This window comes from Pinus tabuliformis, chromosome 9 (genome assembly GCF_031772625.1).
Source record: "Pinus tabuliformis cultivar Carrire ecotype Pingquan chromosome 9, CPIR1, whole genome shotgun sequence".
Lineage (NCBI taxonomy): Eukaryota > Viridiplantae > Streptophyta > Pinopsida > Pinales > Pinaceae > Pinus > Pinus tabuliformis.
In genome coordinates, this window is record NC_142307.1 from 487,133,718 (window position 1) to 487,153,334 (window position 19,617).

Here is a 19,617-nt window from a genome sequence, read left to right on the forward strand (position 1 = left end):
TGTTGTATCTCTCCATGCCATCAGTCTCCCTTTGTTTCTGATCATGACCTTTTGGTGGCCACAAAGCCCGATATAAATGATAGGGACCATAACGAAGATGATATGCCTGAGATTGCCATTCATCAGAGATTTATAAGCTTGATTATTGATATCTCTATCTTTTGGTTAAAGAAGATGATCATATGGAGTAGGTTGCATCCCTTCATTCCCTTTTCACCCATGATTCCCCATGTGTGGTCATTTCGTTTTCCCACCTCCCGCCCTTGCAACCTTCCATATGGCCATTCCTACCCTTACCTTTGGATCTATTGCATGAGTAAGCAAAGGAGCAGGTGTTCCAATATTGATTGGATGATATGTTGGTTGCATTGGGTCTATGATTACACTTGGTACTTGCTAATATCATATGCATGTTAGAATAAGATGCATTGCATGTTGATTTCAACATCAGAACTAATGTCATATGATATTATCATGCTAAATTAGATGCATTTAGATTAGAATTGCATTTAACAATAAATATTATTTCCGGTCAATTTTTATGGCCTGATATAAGCATGGGAGATCATGAGACGCTGCAAAAACATGTTAACCTTTGTGCTTGATTTTTTTATGTGTAGATAGCAGGTCTGCGGTCCCAAGAGATTGTTGGAGTCCTCATGACCTCCCCGTTCGAGTATTTCCCTGCACTCTTCTGAGAGATCATGTCCCAGTTGGAGCTAAATGTTACCCACCACCTGTGGGTGATATCCATAGGAGGAATTTTTTCTCCTAGATGGTCCTCAACCTGCAACCAGTAACCCCTTGTAGCCACCAGATAGCTCAATGTTCCACCATCTCCACCACCTGAGCCAACCATTGTGCTCCTTCACCCATTTGTTATGATCATATGTTTGAAGGTGGGCCTTCCAACCCCAAAGGTATAGCCTTTCATTATGTAGTTGGGTAGGCTTACTTATCATGGACACTTTTGGGCATGGATTAGTGGGGGGATTCAGTGGAAAGAATGGGCTTGGTTTGTACTCTTGCCTCCTCTGTCCAACTTGGTGGTTAACCTTGTATCCTAGTCCCGTGGGATCTCTTTTATTGGCTACTAGCCTTAGGAATGGCATTACACAGGAAATCCCAATTTTGGTTGCGTGATCCCGTTTCCCTGTTGAAGTTTCTAAGTTTACTTAGTTAGAAACCCTCCATGCACTTTATCCGATTTATTCCTACCTACTTGTTATTTTTTCCTTAACAAGTTATTTACAATGTAAATACTGAAAATAAGCACCAATGCATGCTCAACATATTACAGATCAGCAACTAAAAAAAACAAGAACAAACACACCATATGACACCATTGTTTTTGGACTTATGTCCCCGGAAAAACCCAATGTGGGATAACCGGTGCAGCTATCTGAGGGTTTTCTTATTAAGCAATATCAAAGTACAATCTGGGTGTCGAAACTGGCCTACCCAACAAAGAATTTCCTTGGCAGTAACACCTCTCAGTTTCGGACAAATCTACTAGTTGAAACCCTAGATAATCCTTCCGACAGCTATTCAGCACCAATCTGCCTCTGAAACCCCAACGTCTGCCCAATCTAGACTGCGTCAGCCTCTCCTAGCCCAGCGCTGGCCCTACATCAGCCTATCTTGGCCTGCGTCAGCTCTCTGAGCCTGTACGTCAGCGACGCTGGCCCCTTTGGTGCTCTGCGCAGCGCTTAGCTGCCTCTGCGTGGCCCTGCGTGAGCACTAGCTGCTCCTGCATCTCTCTCTCTGGCTGCTCTGCATCTCTCTGGCACTATCTCTGCCTCTCTGTCTCTTTGTACTCAATGCCCCTCAGCGGCTCTCCCGATCACTGATTCTATCTCTCTTAGCAAACCCAACTCTAGAGAATAGAATGACTGATCACTTTGGTGTTTTCTCCAAGTGACCCTCAAGCCTCCTCCTATACTTTTCCTGTTGACATCTCAACCGCCGAGATTAAGTCCCTAATCAACGGCTAAGATTAGATTTGGCTTGATCCATGTCTTTTGGACCACTCTAACATAGATTCATATTAATACACTCCATTAAAAATATTAATTATTTTAATATCTCCTGATATGTTTAAAATCTACCCAAACTCTTTCTGGGTATTGGAGATCTCATGTGCCCCAACCTCTCCACCAAATTTCGTGGCTAGAGCACATCCGATGCTACCCCAAATCAACATTCCCAACGCCACATACATCACTTCCCTTCACTTATTATAACCCCTTTCACCATATTTCCCATATGGGTCCACATTTTTCCATTGGGTCCAAAAGGATTTAGCCTTTCCACACTTTGGGTCGGGCCTAGAACGATGCCCCAAAGGTTTGCAACTAAAAAGAAAGTAAAAAGCATAATTTGGCCACTCACAACAGGAAATGTACCATAAGATGCAAAATATGGTCGGGACATACAAATTTAGCACGTGGGAAAAAGCCAACATGAGCTCTACCCTCTATCATTATGGCCATCACCCTGGTTCCTAGGGCCCCTATATGAGCCCCCTGCATCATTAAGGAACCCATGATTGTCCCAACCACTGGTGGGCAATGAACTGCCCAACCTTAAGGGGGTATTCACTACTACATCATTCACATCATGCTCTCATCCCCTGGAGCCCCGAGCAGTTATAAAAGAAAAATCAATAAAAGGCAAAAGGCATATGAAGAAGGGTGGAAAAAAAAGGTCGAGGTAACTCATGTACCACGATTGCTCTCGCCTACATTCATACACTCAAATGTGAAATTACCTCGTCATGGCTACCCTTGTACTGTGGCATGTGGCTTGAAGCCTTCCCCTGATGTCCCACTCTGTTTCATCATTATATCACATGACACTTGCCACTTAACGAATGTACCATGGACCTGTCCTCTCTTAGAGGTTGAAACCACTTAATAGGGTCCTTGATTCACCTCCTTGCACATTAGAGACACTTTTAGGGGTTTGTTAGGCTAATTAGACCCATTGAACTATTAGATGCTCATATAAATTTTAAATACAAGGCCTCATTTGTAACTCATCATCACTTGGATTTGGATCATTGTTTCTTTTAGAATTTCGCTATCACTATTGAAGGACGAATTGGAGATTCTTTAATGCATTTTGATGTTTGGGTTAATGCTTTTCTATTTTTGGAGATTCTCTTTTGCAAATGTGATGGATGGATACACTTTTCTGCCATGTAGGTTTCTCTTTTATGCGAAATTTTCATTATATGTTTAATGTATGGAATATTGCATCATGATGTTGTTTGAACTTTGTGCTCTAAATTAGGTGAAAATCTTGAATCACTTTGGTAGTCTTGATCTATTGCATGCGTTATTCATTGGGCAAGAAAAAGTGAATGTTCCTAGGGGTTGTCTTTGAAAACCTAACCCTAAAACTCCATTATTTGACAAGTCAAAGTATAAATCCTTGTTGTAGTTGGGTAGTTGCTTCATTAGGGCATGTGAAGCTGCAATTAGGCTCCTTGATAGAACAAAACCCTAAATCAATCTCATTCTTGACTCCATTCTCCCAATAGACTAGGCACTAGTCCTAGATCCTTGGTGATCACATTAACTTAATGAAATATCATTCTTTCACCTCTTTTCTTCCTCTTTTGTTCGTCCCTAAGGATAAGGAGACTTTCTAGGGCTTGGTGCAAAATTTTAGGGAGGAGGAATTTTAGGATTTTGTCTAGATAAGTTTCTTCATTTATGTCTCCTCTAGGCATCCTCCAGTGTTGAACGAATTCCAATGGTGGAATTTCAAATAAATTGATGTCCTACCTATCACACCAAGAGGAACCCTTGAAGTTGCTTTGACTTGGGGATCTCTTGAAGGTTTGCACTTTGTAGTTCATCATTCAAAACATTTTCTCTTAACTATAGGTAATCATTGGATGAGCCTTTACCACGGTATATCTCTCAACCCTTGGTCTCTTATAGTATTTCTCTCAAGGGGTTTTTCATGGAAAGTCACCCTAGCTTCTTCCAAAGCTCACACTTTAATTGAATCTTTCCATTGAATGAGCCATCCTTGCCTCACTTTGAACCCTAGTATAAACACATCAATCACAAGTGAGATATTTTGGAAGCTTTGATCTTAGGCATTCATCATTTTTTAATATCCCTAAACCCGAGGTCATCCTTTCCTCAAGCCTTTCATGGAAAGCCCTTCTTTTGCTTCTAAAACAAGCAGCCTATTATCTAAGCCTTTCCTTTGAATGAGCTTTGAACATCATATTGTGCATCGTTATTAACCTCATCATTCTAGCGATTTCCCTATACCAGGACTCCTCCCATCGGTGAAAGTCCGTAAAGAGCAGAGGACATTAACTAAGGTGACAGTGGGTCCTTGTCCCGTTGTTGCCACTTGATCTAGTAGTAGTCCCTTTGGAAGCTCTCCTAGGACCCCTGTTAAATTGAACAGTAACAGGACCATAATATGCCAAAGCCTAAAATGGACCTAAACAAGAGCACATGAATGCTTCTGCACATATACATGAAGGCACCAAAACGTTCCTGCCATGCAAAAAGATAAATTAACCATTTATACTTGAAAAACTCACAAATTCAATATCTAGACTTGTATGTTAACAATGATATTAAATCTTGAAAATAACACCAATGTCAAATATTTCATCAATACAACCCATGAGCATCAAAATACGTATACAATAAGTCTAACACGCTATCAATAGAACACTAAAACAAACAAATCAAAAATTAATGCTTTGACAACTCAAAAATAGCTCGGAGTATAAATCCATTTCAGCAGACGATTCTTCACAGCAATTGATGGCTCCTGAGAAGTTCTCTCTCATTGCCTTCATTGTCAGATCTCTCTCTCACTCTCTCTCTTGATCTGCTCTTGATTTGTCCACTTTTTCAGTGTTGGACAAACTCAGTATTTTATATCACTGTAACTTTGTCACAGTAATATATGTGTTTTGAGACTGAATTACTGCCATTTTTATATACATGTGTTTTAAGACTATATTTCATTATATTATTTTCAGCATTTTCTAGGAGCTGCACTTGCACTCCCACATTGTATTCATACTGGTTGTATTCCCCAGTCCCATTGACTTACTTTTGTGGTCATTCGTCGGACATTAATGAAAGTATCCTATCTTATCTCCCCTCATTCTGTTTTTGCCTCTATTTCCAGCTTATTAGCTAGGTGTTTCGCGCTTTTACTACCTTTCTGTTTTTGGCTAAGTAACCATGAGAAATGCTTTCACACTCTCAGCCTCTTGTACTTAAATTGGATGTACTTTTGAGTCCCATTGACCCATTCCTTCAACATTAATAAAACTTCTTAAATAACGCTAAAAAGGAAAAAACTGACCCAATCTTTTCTCTTAAATTTGACGGGGAAAAGGTGGAATGCAATTGATGTACATGAATCGGTGGTTCTAATCTTCTTTTGCCGAGGCAAAGTCCATGCAAATAGTGAGGAAATAATAGAAACGACTCATATTTCAAATTTCCCTCTGGTGGAAGCAGAGATGGATAGCATACCTGAGACCTGATAAAAGTCTTGACTGCACTTTGAAACAGCTTTCCAATGAAGCATTCGGAATTAAGACTGACTATTGTCTTCTCTTGACTCGCTACACTTTCGGTACTTTGATGACAGAGCGCAAGAGAGTGCAATGAATGGGTTGAAATTCTAGATACAACTTTCAGGCTGTTACTTTTACAGCATGCAGTGTCAGCTACCAATTCTGCCAATCCATACAACAACGGATGATAAGCTGAGAAAATCCATACTGAACTCTCATATCATGGTACAATTTCAAAAAAAAAAGACAAAAAATCGTAAACGAAATGTAATTCTATAAATTATCAGTTGCTTCCAATTTTAAGTTTTAACTTGTTAGTTGGTAAGACTTAGGGTTCAAACGTATGTATTGCCAACTTTTAGATTCCACATTCTAGCAGGGCTTAAAGGATATGCAACGGCCTCTTAGACCTCTCAGTTCAGGCATAGCTATCTGGGTGACCTGAGAAACTCAACAAATTGCAGATGACCACTATTTCAAGTTATGGAGGGTGCATCTCCATCAACAACTGTGGCAGTACAGGTCCATTGATCTAACCTCAGCCACCTTGGCCCCTATATTCTTCAAATGCATGCACCATTTTTCTAAGTGACACTATGGCGCATCTCTATAAGCACCACGTAAGTGGAACCGTAAACGTGTTACTATATCCTCTATGTGCCGTGACATGAGGTGGATCTTGAACCTTGCCAGGATGGGCTTGGGCACCATAACTTGATTTTTTGTAGGTTAGCGAAGGATCAAATACCGTGGGTCACATGACAGAGGTTGTGGGCTATTTATTACACAGGACAATCAGGTTTTAACATTTACCACCAACCCCGCCTCCTTCCCAGCGAGAAGCTTGGTCCAATTCTTGTGGCTTTATTAGATCCTTTTAGTGAGGGTGATTCAGAGAATGCCCCGGGTCACTGTATCGCTACAAGTAAAATCATATACACATAAAACATCATGATCAAAAATTTGCATGCAAATAGCTAAAACCATGGTGAAATGTGGGTGCCTAATAATCATGGGTGCCAACCAACCAATGGTCATCTGTTCAATCCTCAGTGCAGATTCAAATGTCAATGGTGGTCATCTGTTCAATCCTCAGTGCACATTCAAATGTCAATGGTGGTCATCTGTTCAATCCTCAGTGCAGATTCAAATGTCAATGGTGGTCATCTGTTCAATCCTCAGTGCAGATTCAAATGTCAATGGTGGTCATCTGTTCAATCCTCAGTGCAGATTCAAATATCAATGGTGAATGATAACTGAGTACAAGGAAATAGGGCCTTAATACCCTTGAGAACTCATATTTTGGATGCACCAAGAGAAACGGCATGTTCTACACAGAACCAAAGTGGCTTATTCCTGGTTGAGGATTTTCTTGTGGGTAAATATTATGACTATCTACAGTCACAGTGGAGATAGGAAATCCATCAAACACTTCGTGTTTATATGTGTGTAACTGTGCATTGAATCCAGATATTGCATTGGCTACATATCACATCGGACTTAGATCGGTCTGTAGTGGTATGTACCATTTGAAATATAAGTGCAGGAAAATGCCACAATTATTCAATGATCAACACAGTGGCTTACTTCTATCTTTAAGGTCATAGGAGCGAATTGGCAAACCACGGCTTTACTTTCAGAAAAAAAAAATATCCCACTGCAGAGTAATTCAAAAAGGAATGCAAATTTGCGTATAGAATTATTTCAGGAAAATTCCTCAATATTTTCGTCCAAACAAAACTGCTTAGATTACACAGGAAAAAATGCAGTTCAGTTTACCTTTCCAGGTAGGCAACTGCTGCATTGTTGAAAATGCGTGATATCTCCCTGCCCTGCTAACTATCATTTGGGTTCGCTGGAAATCGGCAATCGAAGAGATACAATACTAAAATAAACAAGGAAAATGTAGTTCCGCAGCCAGCAGTGGAACAAACCAACTCAAATTCTCCGTGGGAGTCGGAATCCATAATCTACAGTTTCATGAATTTTGTCTGTATTTTAACCTTTATGAAAATTCTCTATGTTAATTGGGATAGATTTTCTTTTTACTAGGTCAAAACTTTCAATTAAAAAAAAAAAAAACCCTTTATTTTTCCTTTACGAAAAATATGACGTTCTTAGTTTGAATATGATTCAGGGTTAAAATGAGTGTTATTATATTATATTCATGAATTAAATTTCAGCTAATAAAATTTGAATTCCGAAAATTTATTTGAACTATTGATAGTCTCAATGTTATAAATTTTCAAAAGAGACTCTCCCGGCCCTAATTATTTCTAGTTGTTTGCTACATGTAATAATAATAACAACATTGAGTCGCAGTGTTATAAGTCCTTTTACAGATTGGTGATATATTTTCATATTTTTTTAAATGAACATTTTACACATTCGTGATATATTTTTATACTTTTTTAAATAAATATTTGTGTATTATAATTATAAAAAGTTTAAGGGTTGATATTTGCAGTCGGCTATCAAAAAAATTTTAAAAAAAGATTCGTCAATTTTCATTTTTTTTATAATGATTTATTCAAATTTTACAATATAAAATTATTTTACCTTATAAATCGCCAAGAATATATATAAAATTATTCTAAATTTGAGTAATTTTACAAATATATCAATAAACATTTTATAGTTTGCATATTAGGGACCAGTGAGATTTGCCAATGTTATTAAAGTTGAAGATAATTTTTCATCCTTAAAATTTTCATGATTACAATGAAAAGAATTTACAATTATAAATAGCTTTTAAAATGTCTTTTTAACAAAATAGAAAAATTCAAAAATATTTAAAAAAATATTAAAAAATTGTTTATAACATAATTTGTTTAAAAAGTTTAAAAAAAAGTTTATAATTTAATTTGTTTAAAAAATTAAAAGAAATTTAAACAAATATACCATATTTGTGGAAATATTGTATATGAAATATAATATTTATAAAAAATTGTATTAATATAATAAAGACAAATATCTTATTTTTCCAGATTAGTAATTCTTTATTAATATATACATATTATTTAAAATATATCAATAAATAAATAAAAGTTAACACTAAAATTAAAAAATAAAAATAAAAAAAAAATAACCATAATCAAAAAATTTAGAGAATTAAAGGTTCCCAATATTTAATGAACATGGTATGTATGTATTATATTTATATATCTTTATAAATATTTATATATATTCAAAGCATGGATACATATATCTTTATTCACATTGTAAGGCCATGTAACAATGATTATAATTGTAACAACAACATAGATGTTGAGGTTTTAGGTTGTTATTGCGGTAAATAACGAATTGAGTGTAGGGATGGATAAGTATGTATGGAGTGTATCATTATTGAATTTTTGGATATTGCATACACTTTTTTAATTTTTTTTTATTTTAATTAATTATTAAAAAATTAAAAAAAGTTATAGTAGTTATATCTTAATAATTTAATTTAATTTGTGTGTTTAGATATAGTTATTGTATTAAATTATTATTTATGTAATATTTCTTTTTTTATATTTATTTAAGTTACTTGGTCTATTGAAGTAAACATGTGACGAGAGGCTATTATAATGTGATTCAACATCTTAGGTCACCTTAAGGAAATGGAACCGACGGAACACAACCAATCTGACCTTCCATGCATCTTACAGAACCTTCAAGTGCCAACTAACCCTTCTAGGTTATCAACCCCTGAGACAACTCATCATTTGACTGATCTTGACCCTCAACCACTCCCATGACAAGCCCTGCAAGCGACTAAGGCCTTTCAGTCGCTCCCACAACAAGGCATGCCAGCGACTGTCGACATTTTCAGCAAGTTTTGTGCCAGCGACCCCGGATTCTGTGCCCCTTTTTTAGGGCCAGGATTCAGGCCACTGCCCAGAATTTTCATGAAAACTTCAGGAATGATAAATAACATGGAAACAAAGGTACTAATGCAAACATTGATACAAGTACTTGATTTGACCCCTATTAGCCATGACATGCATTTCGTCAAACATGTCACAAATACGTAATCTACAGGTCATAATAATATATATGAGCATAAGGGTCTCATACTGAGATTCACAAAGAAGCATTGATGCCTTATCACAATAGTTGCATTATCATATATTAGGTCATATATTCATTGTACATTCATTTGTTAATCAAAACATGATGAGAGCCATACATCATCATTGTCATAAAACATGCTCATAGCCAGCATATAAACAACAGAAATAATCATGATATAATAGTAAGAAAATCCACATATGAACTACTACATTTACCCATGAATTACCAAGGATAAAAAAAAATTATTAATGAATGAAAAGGCTAACCAAGTTTGGGACTTCCACGAACCACTCGACCATAGATTGGGTGAACCAAATCTTTCTTTCAGCCAATCACCCCCATGCCATATTCCAAGCATGAATGTGGGATCTCATGAAACAAATCAATCAAAACCAAACCAGGGCTTCTAGAGACCAAACCACCTCAACCCTCAAACATTGATTCCACCTCACGGTCGGACATCACTAACCATCACTAGATCGGTCTCTACCCAAGATATCCAAGGCTCCAAAGCATTTGTTCCAACCAGGGCTTCTAAGACTAGTAACTCAACCCACAGTTGTTGTCAAGCTTCCAAAGCGTTTGTCCAACCAGGGATTCCAAGACTAGTAACTCAACCCACCAAGGGATTCCAGAGTGTTTTTCCAACCAAGGCTTCCAGCACTAGTAACTCAACCCAAGTTGTTACAGGGCTTCCATAGCATTTGTCCAACCAAGGCTTCTAAGAACTAGTAACTCAACCCACAGCGAAAGGAACATGAGAACCAACCAAAAAACAAAAGGGAAGAAACCCACAACACCATCACTATCAGTCCAGAAAGTCCTCCATGTCAATGATAGATCATAACCAAGAAACCACATGCATGTGTCATGCATGCCAAAACTAGCAAGGAAATCATACATGCAACTCAATACCTGCAAGCAAAACTTGTTGTAGTTGTTGATCTTGATGTCCTCTTGCGCTTTCCTACTCTTCCTTTGCCTTCTTGCTCCAAATCCCAAGTATGCCACACTCCTCTAAGAGTGCTCCAAGAAAACTCTAAGTGTCCAAGAATATGAGAGAGAGAGAGAATAGAATGAGAGATCCAAAAACTGAACTGACAAAAGCTGTGAACTAATCCTCATAAGCCTTTTATTAATGAGGCCTCTATTTTCTTCATTTTCCATTATTTTCCTTCATTTTCCTCCTCGCATGCAACCTGTGACCCTTCACCTTCCTTTTCTCCTAATTTCCATTTTTCACAAATAAAATGCCAATTAATGCCACTTTGTCTTTCCAAAGCCTTTGTCATTTCCTTTGCTAATTTCCTTAGCCATAATAAACAATATGAACACTCACATTACGATGTTTTTCCCAAAATTCAGCTTGGAATAAGTGTCTCATGACCTTGGTTATTATTTTGTCTTGATTAACTTTATTTACATGGAATTTTGACCAAGGTTGTTACAGAACCCTCCCCCTTGGGGGAACACCATCCCTGGTGTTCAATGACACATACAACCAACAAGACCACTGAAAAGCAAAACATACTGCCCATGGAGCTTTATAACTTAGCTCGTTGCAGTATCTACAATGATCAACCTACTTAAAAGTAAACCAGCATGGCATCATAAAAACATGACAACTATAATGACATGACAGCCATACCGCTTATTGGAGCTTTATAACACATCTCGTGGTAGTATTTACATCCATATACATATATACATATACCAAAACATCACATCAAAACATATGCCAAAAAACATTCACTCAACCAGCGAATAGAGTAGGATACATATCCCGCATTTGATCTGTCATCTCCTATGTAGCTTCATCAGGCCCAAATTTCTTCCACTACACTTTAAGCTCCTCGATTGCTCGATTATGAAGCATTAGCATCTTTCTCTGCAAAATGTACTGGGTTCCGGCTGGAATTCTCCTTCTGGATCCACCTACAATACAGACTAGTCAATCGCATGATTAGCATATTTAGCATACTTTTTAAGCAATGAATCATGGAAAACATCATGGACTTTCACTATTGGAGGCAGTGCAATTCGATGGGATATTGGTCCAATCCTCTCAAGAATCTTGAAAGGTCCACAATACCAAGGTGTTAACTTGGCACATGATCCAATCCTCAAGGATCTCTTCTTGGTCTTGATGTGCAAGTACACATGTTCCCCAACCAAAAACTCCTTAAATAATTTGTTATGATCTGCATAACTTTTTTGTCTGTCTTGTGCCGTCTTTATATTATTTTTTATTACTTGCATTTCATGTTCCATCTCTGCCAACATGTTTGCTCCTATCAACACCTTGTTCACTAGATCACTCCAATTGATAGGAGTATTACAACTCCGCCCATGGAGTGCCTCAAATGGACTCATCCTCAATAACTCCTGGTACCCATTGTTGGAAGCAAACTCCACCAATGGAAGGTACTCCTCCCATATCCTCTACTAATGCATCACATACATCCTCAACATGTCCTCCAATATCATGTTGACCCTCTATGTTTATTCACCTATCTGCAAATGATAAGTTGTGCTAAAGGCAAACTCTCTCCCCAAACCTGCAAACAACTCTTTCCAAACTTTGGAAGTGAACTTAGCATCTCTATTTGACACAATATTCTTTGGAACACCATGCAATCTCACTACATCTCTAATGAAGACTTGTGCTACATCATTAGTTGAATAAGCAGACTTCACTGGAATGAAGTGTGATATCTTTGTCAACCTGTCTACCACAAGCATGATGGAATCATGTTATCTAGATGTCCTTGGAAACCCTGTGATGAAATCCATGGAAATGACCTCCCACTTCCACTCTGGAATTGGAATCAGCTGAAGTAATCCACCTAGATGCTTACATTATGCTTTCACCTGCTGACAATCTAAGCATCTCGCCACAAACTCTACCACTTCCTTTTTCAAATTCGACCAATAATAAAACTTCTTCACTGCTGTCAATGTATTTTAATATCTTAGGTGACCTGAATATGGTTTAGCATGAAATTCCTTCAATATAAGCTTCTTGAACTCACTGTTATCTCACACATAGATCATGTCCCTAAATCTGACCAAGCTATTTGGTGTGAGACGATAGTCCACATCTTGATCACTTGTACCCTGTTGTAACCTATACATAAGCTCCATGTACCTGTCATCCTATTGTCCTACCTGCAAGATCTGATCCTATAAGTCTATCCCATTGTTATGCAACCAGCTCACAAAATAGAAGAAGAGATAGATCAATGACTTCGAAATAAGCCTCTTTGAGGGGGCAACCTCATTTACATTACACAAATGAACAATTCTTGGATGATACAAATGACAATACCTCCTTCCTATATATAGGAGTCTAAGGGGTCACAATATAATCATGCCTACTTAATAATAGTATTGTAAGGGCGCAACAATAACAATAGTGGGCTTCTATGGGGTCAAAATATATCAAGGCCTACATAACAATAGTATTGTAAGGGCACAACAATAACAATAGTGGGCTTCTATGGGGCATAATAGTACTAATATGGGGACTACATGGGCACAACAATACAATAAGGGGGTTTCATTGATAACAATAAAGGCCAACACTAGCAGTATAGGGACCTAACATGCCCCTCTCCTCCAAAAAACTGTTGTCCTCAATGCTTGAGTAGTTTTGGATGCTTTTGTATAAAATTCTCATCCTCCCATGTGGAATCTTCAGCGAGTAAGTTCTTCCACTTGATGAGATACTCTGAAATTGATCAATTCCGTAGCTGTCGGATTCTTGATTCTGTGACTACTTCAGGTTCCAATATGATTTTTCCTTCCTCGTCAAGTTGTAGCAATATCGTTTGAACTGAGAGCTTGTAACCTATAACCTTCTTTAAGCATGAAACATGGAAAATTGGGTGCACTCGGGAAGATGTAGGAAGCTCCAATTTGTATGCCATAATACCAATCTTTTGCAGCACCTTGTAAGGACCATAATGCTTTGGTGGTAATTTATTATCCTTCTTAGCTTGCTTGAGGGACATTTGTTTGTATGGTTGTAGCCGTAAAAATGCCGAGTCGCCTACATGAAAACTTATTTCACTGGGATGTTGATATACCTGTTGTTTCATTCGATTATGCGCCAAAGTGAGGTTATCTTTTAAGAGTTAGAGAACTTGTTGTTGATGCTCGATGTGAACTTACACTGCTTAAACCTTAGAAATTTCTCTTAAAGATGATGTGAAGGATGGTGGATGATATCCATAAAGTGCCATAAATGGGGTCATTTTTGCTGCAGTATGGAAGGAAGTGTTATAAAACCATTCAGTCAAAGCTAACTACTTGACCCATTGTGTTTGTTTATCAGATACAGAGCAACGAAGATATCCTTCCAAACATTTGTTCACTATCCTCATTTGTCCATCTATCTTGAGAGTTTTAGGAGTGGTAATTCCTGCCAATGCGTTACAAGATATGGTTAGATTCGTCTCTTCTTTCTCTGGGGTTTCTTCCTGGTGAAAATCCTCTTCTTTTGACATTTCTTGATCCTTTTCTTCTTTCTCTTCACAATCCATGTAAAATAATTTCTTCTCAGCACACTTATGACCTTTAGTGTATTTTTTATCACAACTGTAAAAAAAGTCCTTTTGCTCTTTTTTCCTCCAACTATTGTGGTGTCAACATTATAGGTTGTGGAAGGCTAGTAGCAACAACACTTCCTTCTTTATAGTTATGAGTGGTAGACTTCTTTGTTGCCATAATTTTGCTTTCCACTTTTCTTGCCAACCTGAATGCCTTCTCCAATGAATTAGGTTCCCAAAGATGAACCTCATGTTGGATTTATCCTTTAAAGTCTCTATGAAGATATCAATCCTATGCTCCTCTGGAATATCATTTACCCTTATATTCATTTTTTGGAAGTCCTCAATGTGCTCTGCCATTGAACCCTTTTGCTTGAGATTTATCACTTCGCTAAAGAAGGTGTTGCTCTTTGTATCTTCATAATGTATTATCATTTCCTCTATAAAAATTGACCAGGTGACAAGTGGTTTACGAGAAAAAATCCCTCTATACCATACAAATTGATTCAGTTCTAAATATAAAGATGCAATACGTACCTTTTGTGTGTTTTGCACATTATGGATATCAAAATATTGCTCCATCTGTAGTATCCATGTTATGGGGTCCTTGCCATCAAACTTCCTCATATCAATCTTTGGAATATGGTGGGTCTTCAATTCAACATCAGATTCTATGAAATCGTGATTAAAATTTATTTTGTTCTCATCATGAGTTTCCTCTACTACCTTTTTGTCATTAGGAAGCCTTTCTTGTAGCAACTTTGGCCAACCTTCCTTCAAACCTTCCCTATCTTTCTTCAAATCATCCATGTTGCCTTTAAATTTTGCTTATATATCATCGATATTAGCTTCCATTGTATAGATAAAACCATTTATCTTAGCTTCTATCACATTCTTCAAATCATCCATCCAATTTTTCTTACTAGGCATTTCTATTTTCTTGATTCGAGTCATTCTTTTTCTTGCTTTTAGGAGCTCTATCTTGAAATGGTTGTAACTCTGTAATTTCAGATCTCCAAGTTCTGAAATTTCGTCCTGTGGTATCCCACTGAGTCCTCTTTCCAACCCTACAAGTCTGATCTAGATTGTATTCTCCAAGGAAGAGTTATGCACAATCTCCCACGATGGCATGATTATAGACTAGTTCAGTAGAGCGAACTTGTACGACATGCCATGTTTCACTGCTTTGATATTCGGCCCTGAAAACGTATCCAACAAAATAAAATTCATCCTCTTTGGGTCGCCTTTTATTAAATTTAAATCTTATGCTTAGGGAGAAAGTTATGACGAATTTCCCAAGGTCACCTGTTTGAGATCGAATTCTGGAGCCTGCAAAAACCCTAACTTCCTCAGATCATATATCCGAAAATGTAGAGAGACAAGATCTGAAATCCATACACGAGGTTTACTAAGATTTTGGCTCAAGTGGGTTTTAATTTCAGCTTCGCATAAAAAAAAATTATAGCGAAAATTCCATGATGGCCTATTTAAAGCAGTGAAAACCTAGAATCCAAATCTCTGATACCAAATGTTATGCAACTAGCTCACAAAATAGAAGAAGAGATAGATTAACGACTTAAAAATAAGTATTGTCAAGGGGGAAACCTCCTTTACATTACATAAATTAACAATTCTTGGATGTTACAAATGACAATACCTCCTTTCTATATATAGGAGTCTAATGTGTCACAATATAATCAGAGCCTACATAACAATAATATTGTAAGGGCACAACAATAACAATAGTGGGCTTTTATGGGGCACAATAATAATAATATGGGGACTACATGGACACAACAATACATTAATGGGGTTGCACTAATAACAATAAGGGGTTACACTAGTAGTATAGGGACCTAACACCCATAAGAGCTCATAGTTGCTATATGATTCACCTATATCCTCCTGCTAACAACATCTACAACCTTGTTCTCTTTACCCTTAATTTACCTGATCTCAAAGTCAAACTCACTAATCGTGGCCAACCATCTAGCTTTCTTGGCATTCATATTTGGTTGGTCAAATAGATACCTCAATCCACTGTGATCACTCATCAATACAAACCTCCTGCCAAAAATATAGTGCCTCCACATCTTCAATGCATGCATGGTCACTGCTAACTCAAGATCATGTGTCAAATAATTATGTTCGTGCTCATTTAGTTTCTGTGAATCATAGCACACTACTAGTCCTTCTTGCATAAGGACTCCACCAAGCCCTATCTTGCAAGCATTTGTACATACCACAAACTCTTTGTCCGAATCTGCAATCTTTAGAGCTAGAGCATTTGTCAACATCTGCTTCAGCTGCTCAAAACTAACTATACATTCCTCTATCCATTCAAACTTCTTACCTTTCTTTTGCAGCGATGTAATAGGATAAGCAATCGGTGAGAAGTTCCTAATGAACCTCCTATAATAATCTGCTAACCCCATGAATGATCTACCTCATCCACATTCCTAGGAGTCGCCCACTCCATGATAGCCCTTATCTTCTCTAGATCCACTGCTATTCCTTCCTTGGAAACCACATGTCCCAAGTAATGTACCTCTGTTTGAAAGGAATTGCACTTGTTGAGCTTAGCATACAATTGATGCTCTCTCGGCAATCTCAATATTGATGTTCTCTCAGCAATCTCAATACTGATGTTAAGTGTTCGACATGCTCTTCTTCATTTTTAAAATATACCAGATAATTATCAATAAATACGATAACGAACATGTCCAAATAAGGACACAACACACTATTAATCAAGCACATAAAGGTAGTTGGAGCATTAGTCAAACCAAATGGAACTACAACAAACTCATAATGCCCATACCTAGTACTGAAAGTTGTCTTGCATATGTCCTCTTTCTTAATGCATACCTAATGATATCTTGATCTCAAATCAATCTTCGAGAACATTGTTGCTCCCTTCAACTGGTCAAATAAGTCATCAATCCTCGACAACGGATACCTGTTCTCAGTGGTTACCTTGTTCAACTATTTGTGATCGATGCACAACTTGAGAGTACCATCCTTATTCTTTACAAATAATATTGGTACACCCCAAGGAACTACACTTTGCCTAATGTATCCTTTGTCAAGCATTTCCTTCAACTGTAACTTCAACTCTACTAACTCTAGAGTGCTCATCACGTATGGTGCCTTTGATGATGGTGCTACCCCTAGTACCAACTCAATAGAAAAGTCCACTTCCCTGTGACGTGGAAACTCTTAAATATCTGTCGGAAACACATCCTGAAACTGTTGTAGAATTTGGTACCTGCTCAAGACATCCACATCCTCAACTTCCATACCTTTGTCACTAGAAATATGCACTGAAAATAACACACACCCTTTCCTCCAACTGTGCTTTTCCTGCATAGTTATCACCATTCTAACTGATATTTCCTTCTTCTTACCCTGCAAGATTCTCTACTCTCCATTGTCATTCAATCACTCACTATCCTTGTTATAAAAATCCACATTGGTCCTATGAAGATACAACCAATCCATACCCAAAAGCATACTATCTGATCCCAACAACATTACATTCAAATGCGCTGATGTAGGCATGCCATTCAACTCAAATGCACAAGCTCTTACCCAATGATGAACTCTCTTATTTGTACTTGTATCCAACTACACTAACCAAGGCTCTGCATGCACTTCCTTACTCAAACCACACTTATCCACCAAGTCAAGATTAACATAACTATAATTAGATCTAGGACCAATCAAAATAGAAACAACTTGATCAGAAAGATTGTCATCCATCTCAATGATAGATGCCTAATGATCTGCTTGTCTTTTATCCAATGATGCATAAATCTGAGGAATATTATGTCCAACATCCCCCATTGTTTGTGCCTCCTGAGCACTATAAATCTACAGCCTACCTCCCTGATGTTGTGGACAATATCTCCTACAATGATCCTTACCGCATGTCCAACAATGTAAAGGCTTTCGCCCTGCAACCATGTTATGCTCCTCATACTGAAATCTCGGTCCTCTGTCAAATGCATTGAAATTCTTAGGTGGTGCTACATTCTCTTTGTTACCTGTGCCTTAAGGCCTTTCTCACTTCTTGTCTCATTTTCCTTTATTTTTTGCATTACCTTTCCAATCTGGCTTAGTCTCGAATATGCGCTTTGACATGCTTTAGCTTCTGGATGTCCTCCTCCAATGATCTAGGCTCATCAAACTCAATTCTACCTTTGAATGCTATCAGGAAGCCACTGATGAATCGTTGAAACTTGGCCTTCTCCTGCTTGAGGTAAGGCACATACCTCAATAACTCCAAAAATCTGCTAGTGTACTCCTCATCGGTCATAGATCTGATCTTTAGCTCGTAGAATTCTTTCTCCCTATCGTCATAGTATCTGTCCAATAGGTACTTCTTCCTGAACAATCTCTCAAACTCACTCCAAGTCAAATCCTCTTGATGAATACCTCTGACATTATTTACATCTTCCCACCAAATGTCTGATTTACCTTTAAGACTGACTGTAGCTATTTTGGCCTTCATGTTCTCTAAGTAATCATGCATTCTGAAGAACTTGTTCATCCTAAGCAACCATGATTATGCATCCTATGACTTCTTCATTTATCCATCAAATGTAGGTGGATTTCTTTCTTGAACTCATCTGGAAAATATACCCTGCTACTCCTCCTATAAGGATGATAATGATGATGACCATGATACATGTCTGAACCAGAACTAAAGTAACGCCCATGTCCACTGCCTCATCTATCAGGGGTATCCAAGAATCTGCCATCTCTGATCATGTCATATCTATCCAGCCTATGTCCACCATGAGATCTACTTCCATATGCCCCATTAACCATATCCTCCTACCCATGGGTGATCCTAAGTGGTCCTTATCTCTGCAAGTCTGACAAGCTCTGAAGGATAACTGCATTGACTTCTACTTGTTTCTCTTGTGCCCTAGCAAGTCTCTCTTGTGATTGAACGATTCCGTCATTGTCTTCTTTGCAACTCCTTAAAGCTACCTTCAAGGTTCTCAAAATGCCTACTATGTGAGGGGAGTACTCATCACCATGTTTCTCATCTGATCCATAAGGAGAATCTCGTGAACTGTAGTCTACCATTCTGCTAGTGATCTTTGTTCTTCTCTTCCTATAAGGTATATTATGTCAGCTAAACCAAATCATAAACAAACCAACGTACCTTAGTTTAGTTCAAGGAAGGATATCTTGACTTTAAGATCAACCAGATTAGCGTGATACATATATAATCATAATCATAACAACACATGAACGTCATTTCAACTATTATCCAATTAGCAATGCATGACCATACCAACCATGCACTGTGACCTCATGCACGACAACTATCACCTTGTCAATGTATGTATAACAACACATAAACCATGACATGAATAACCAATGCATAACTGACATACATTCATGACAACCATATCCAATCAACGA

General features: G+C 37.7%; 1 protein-coding gene across 1 annotated transcript in view; it reads right to left on the reverse strand.

Annotated features, from left to right (window-relative positions):
* The window catches only part of LOC149149331 (uncharacterized), a 109,832-nt gene extending 102,174 nt beyond the window's left edge, over window positions 1-7,658 (reverse strand). The window contains exons 1-2 of the mRNA XM_089441375.1: window positions 7,352-7,658; window positions 5,529-5,734 (exon numbers count right to left, since the gene is read on the reverse strand). Coding sequence (XP_089297501.1) covers window positions 5,529-5,734; window positions 7,352-7,418 — 273 coding nt within the window. The 5' untranslated portion in view covers window positions 7,419-7,658. The remainder of the gene's footprint in view (window positions 1-5,528; window positions 5,735-7,351) is intronic.
* Between the last annotated feature and the right edge of the window lie 11,959 nt (window positions 7,659-19,617).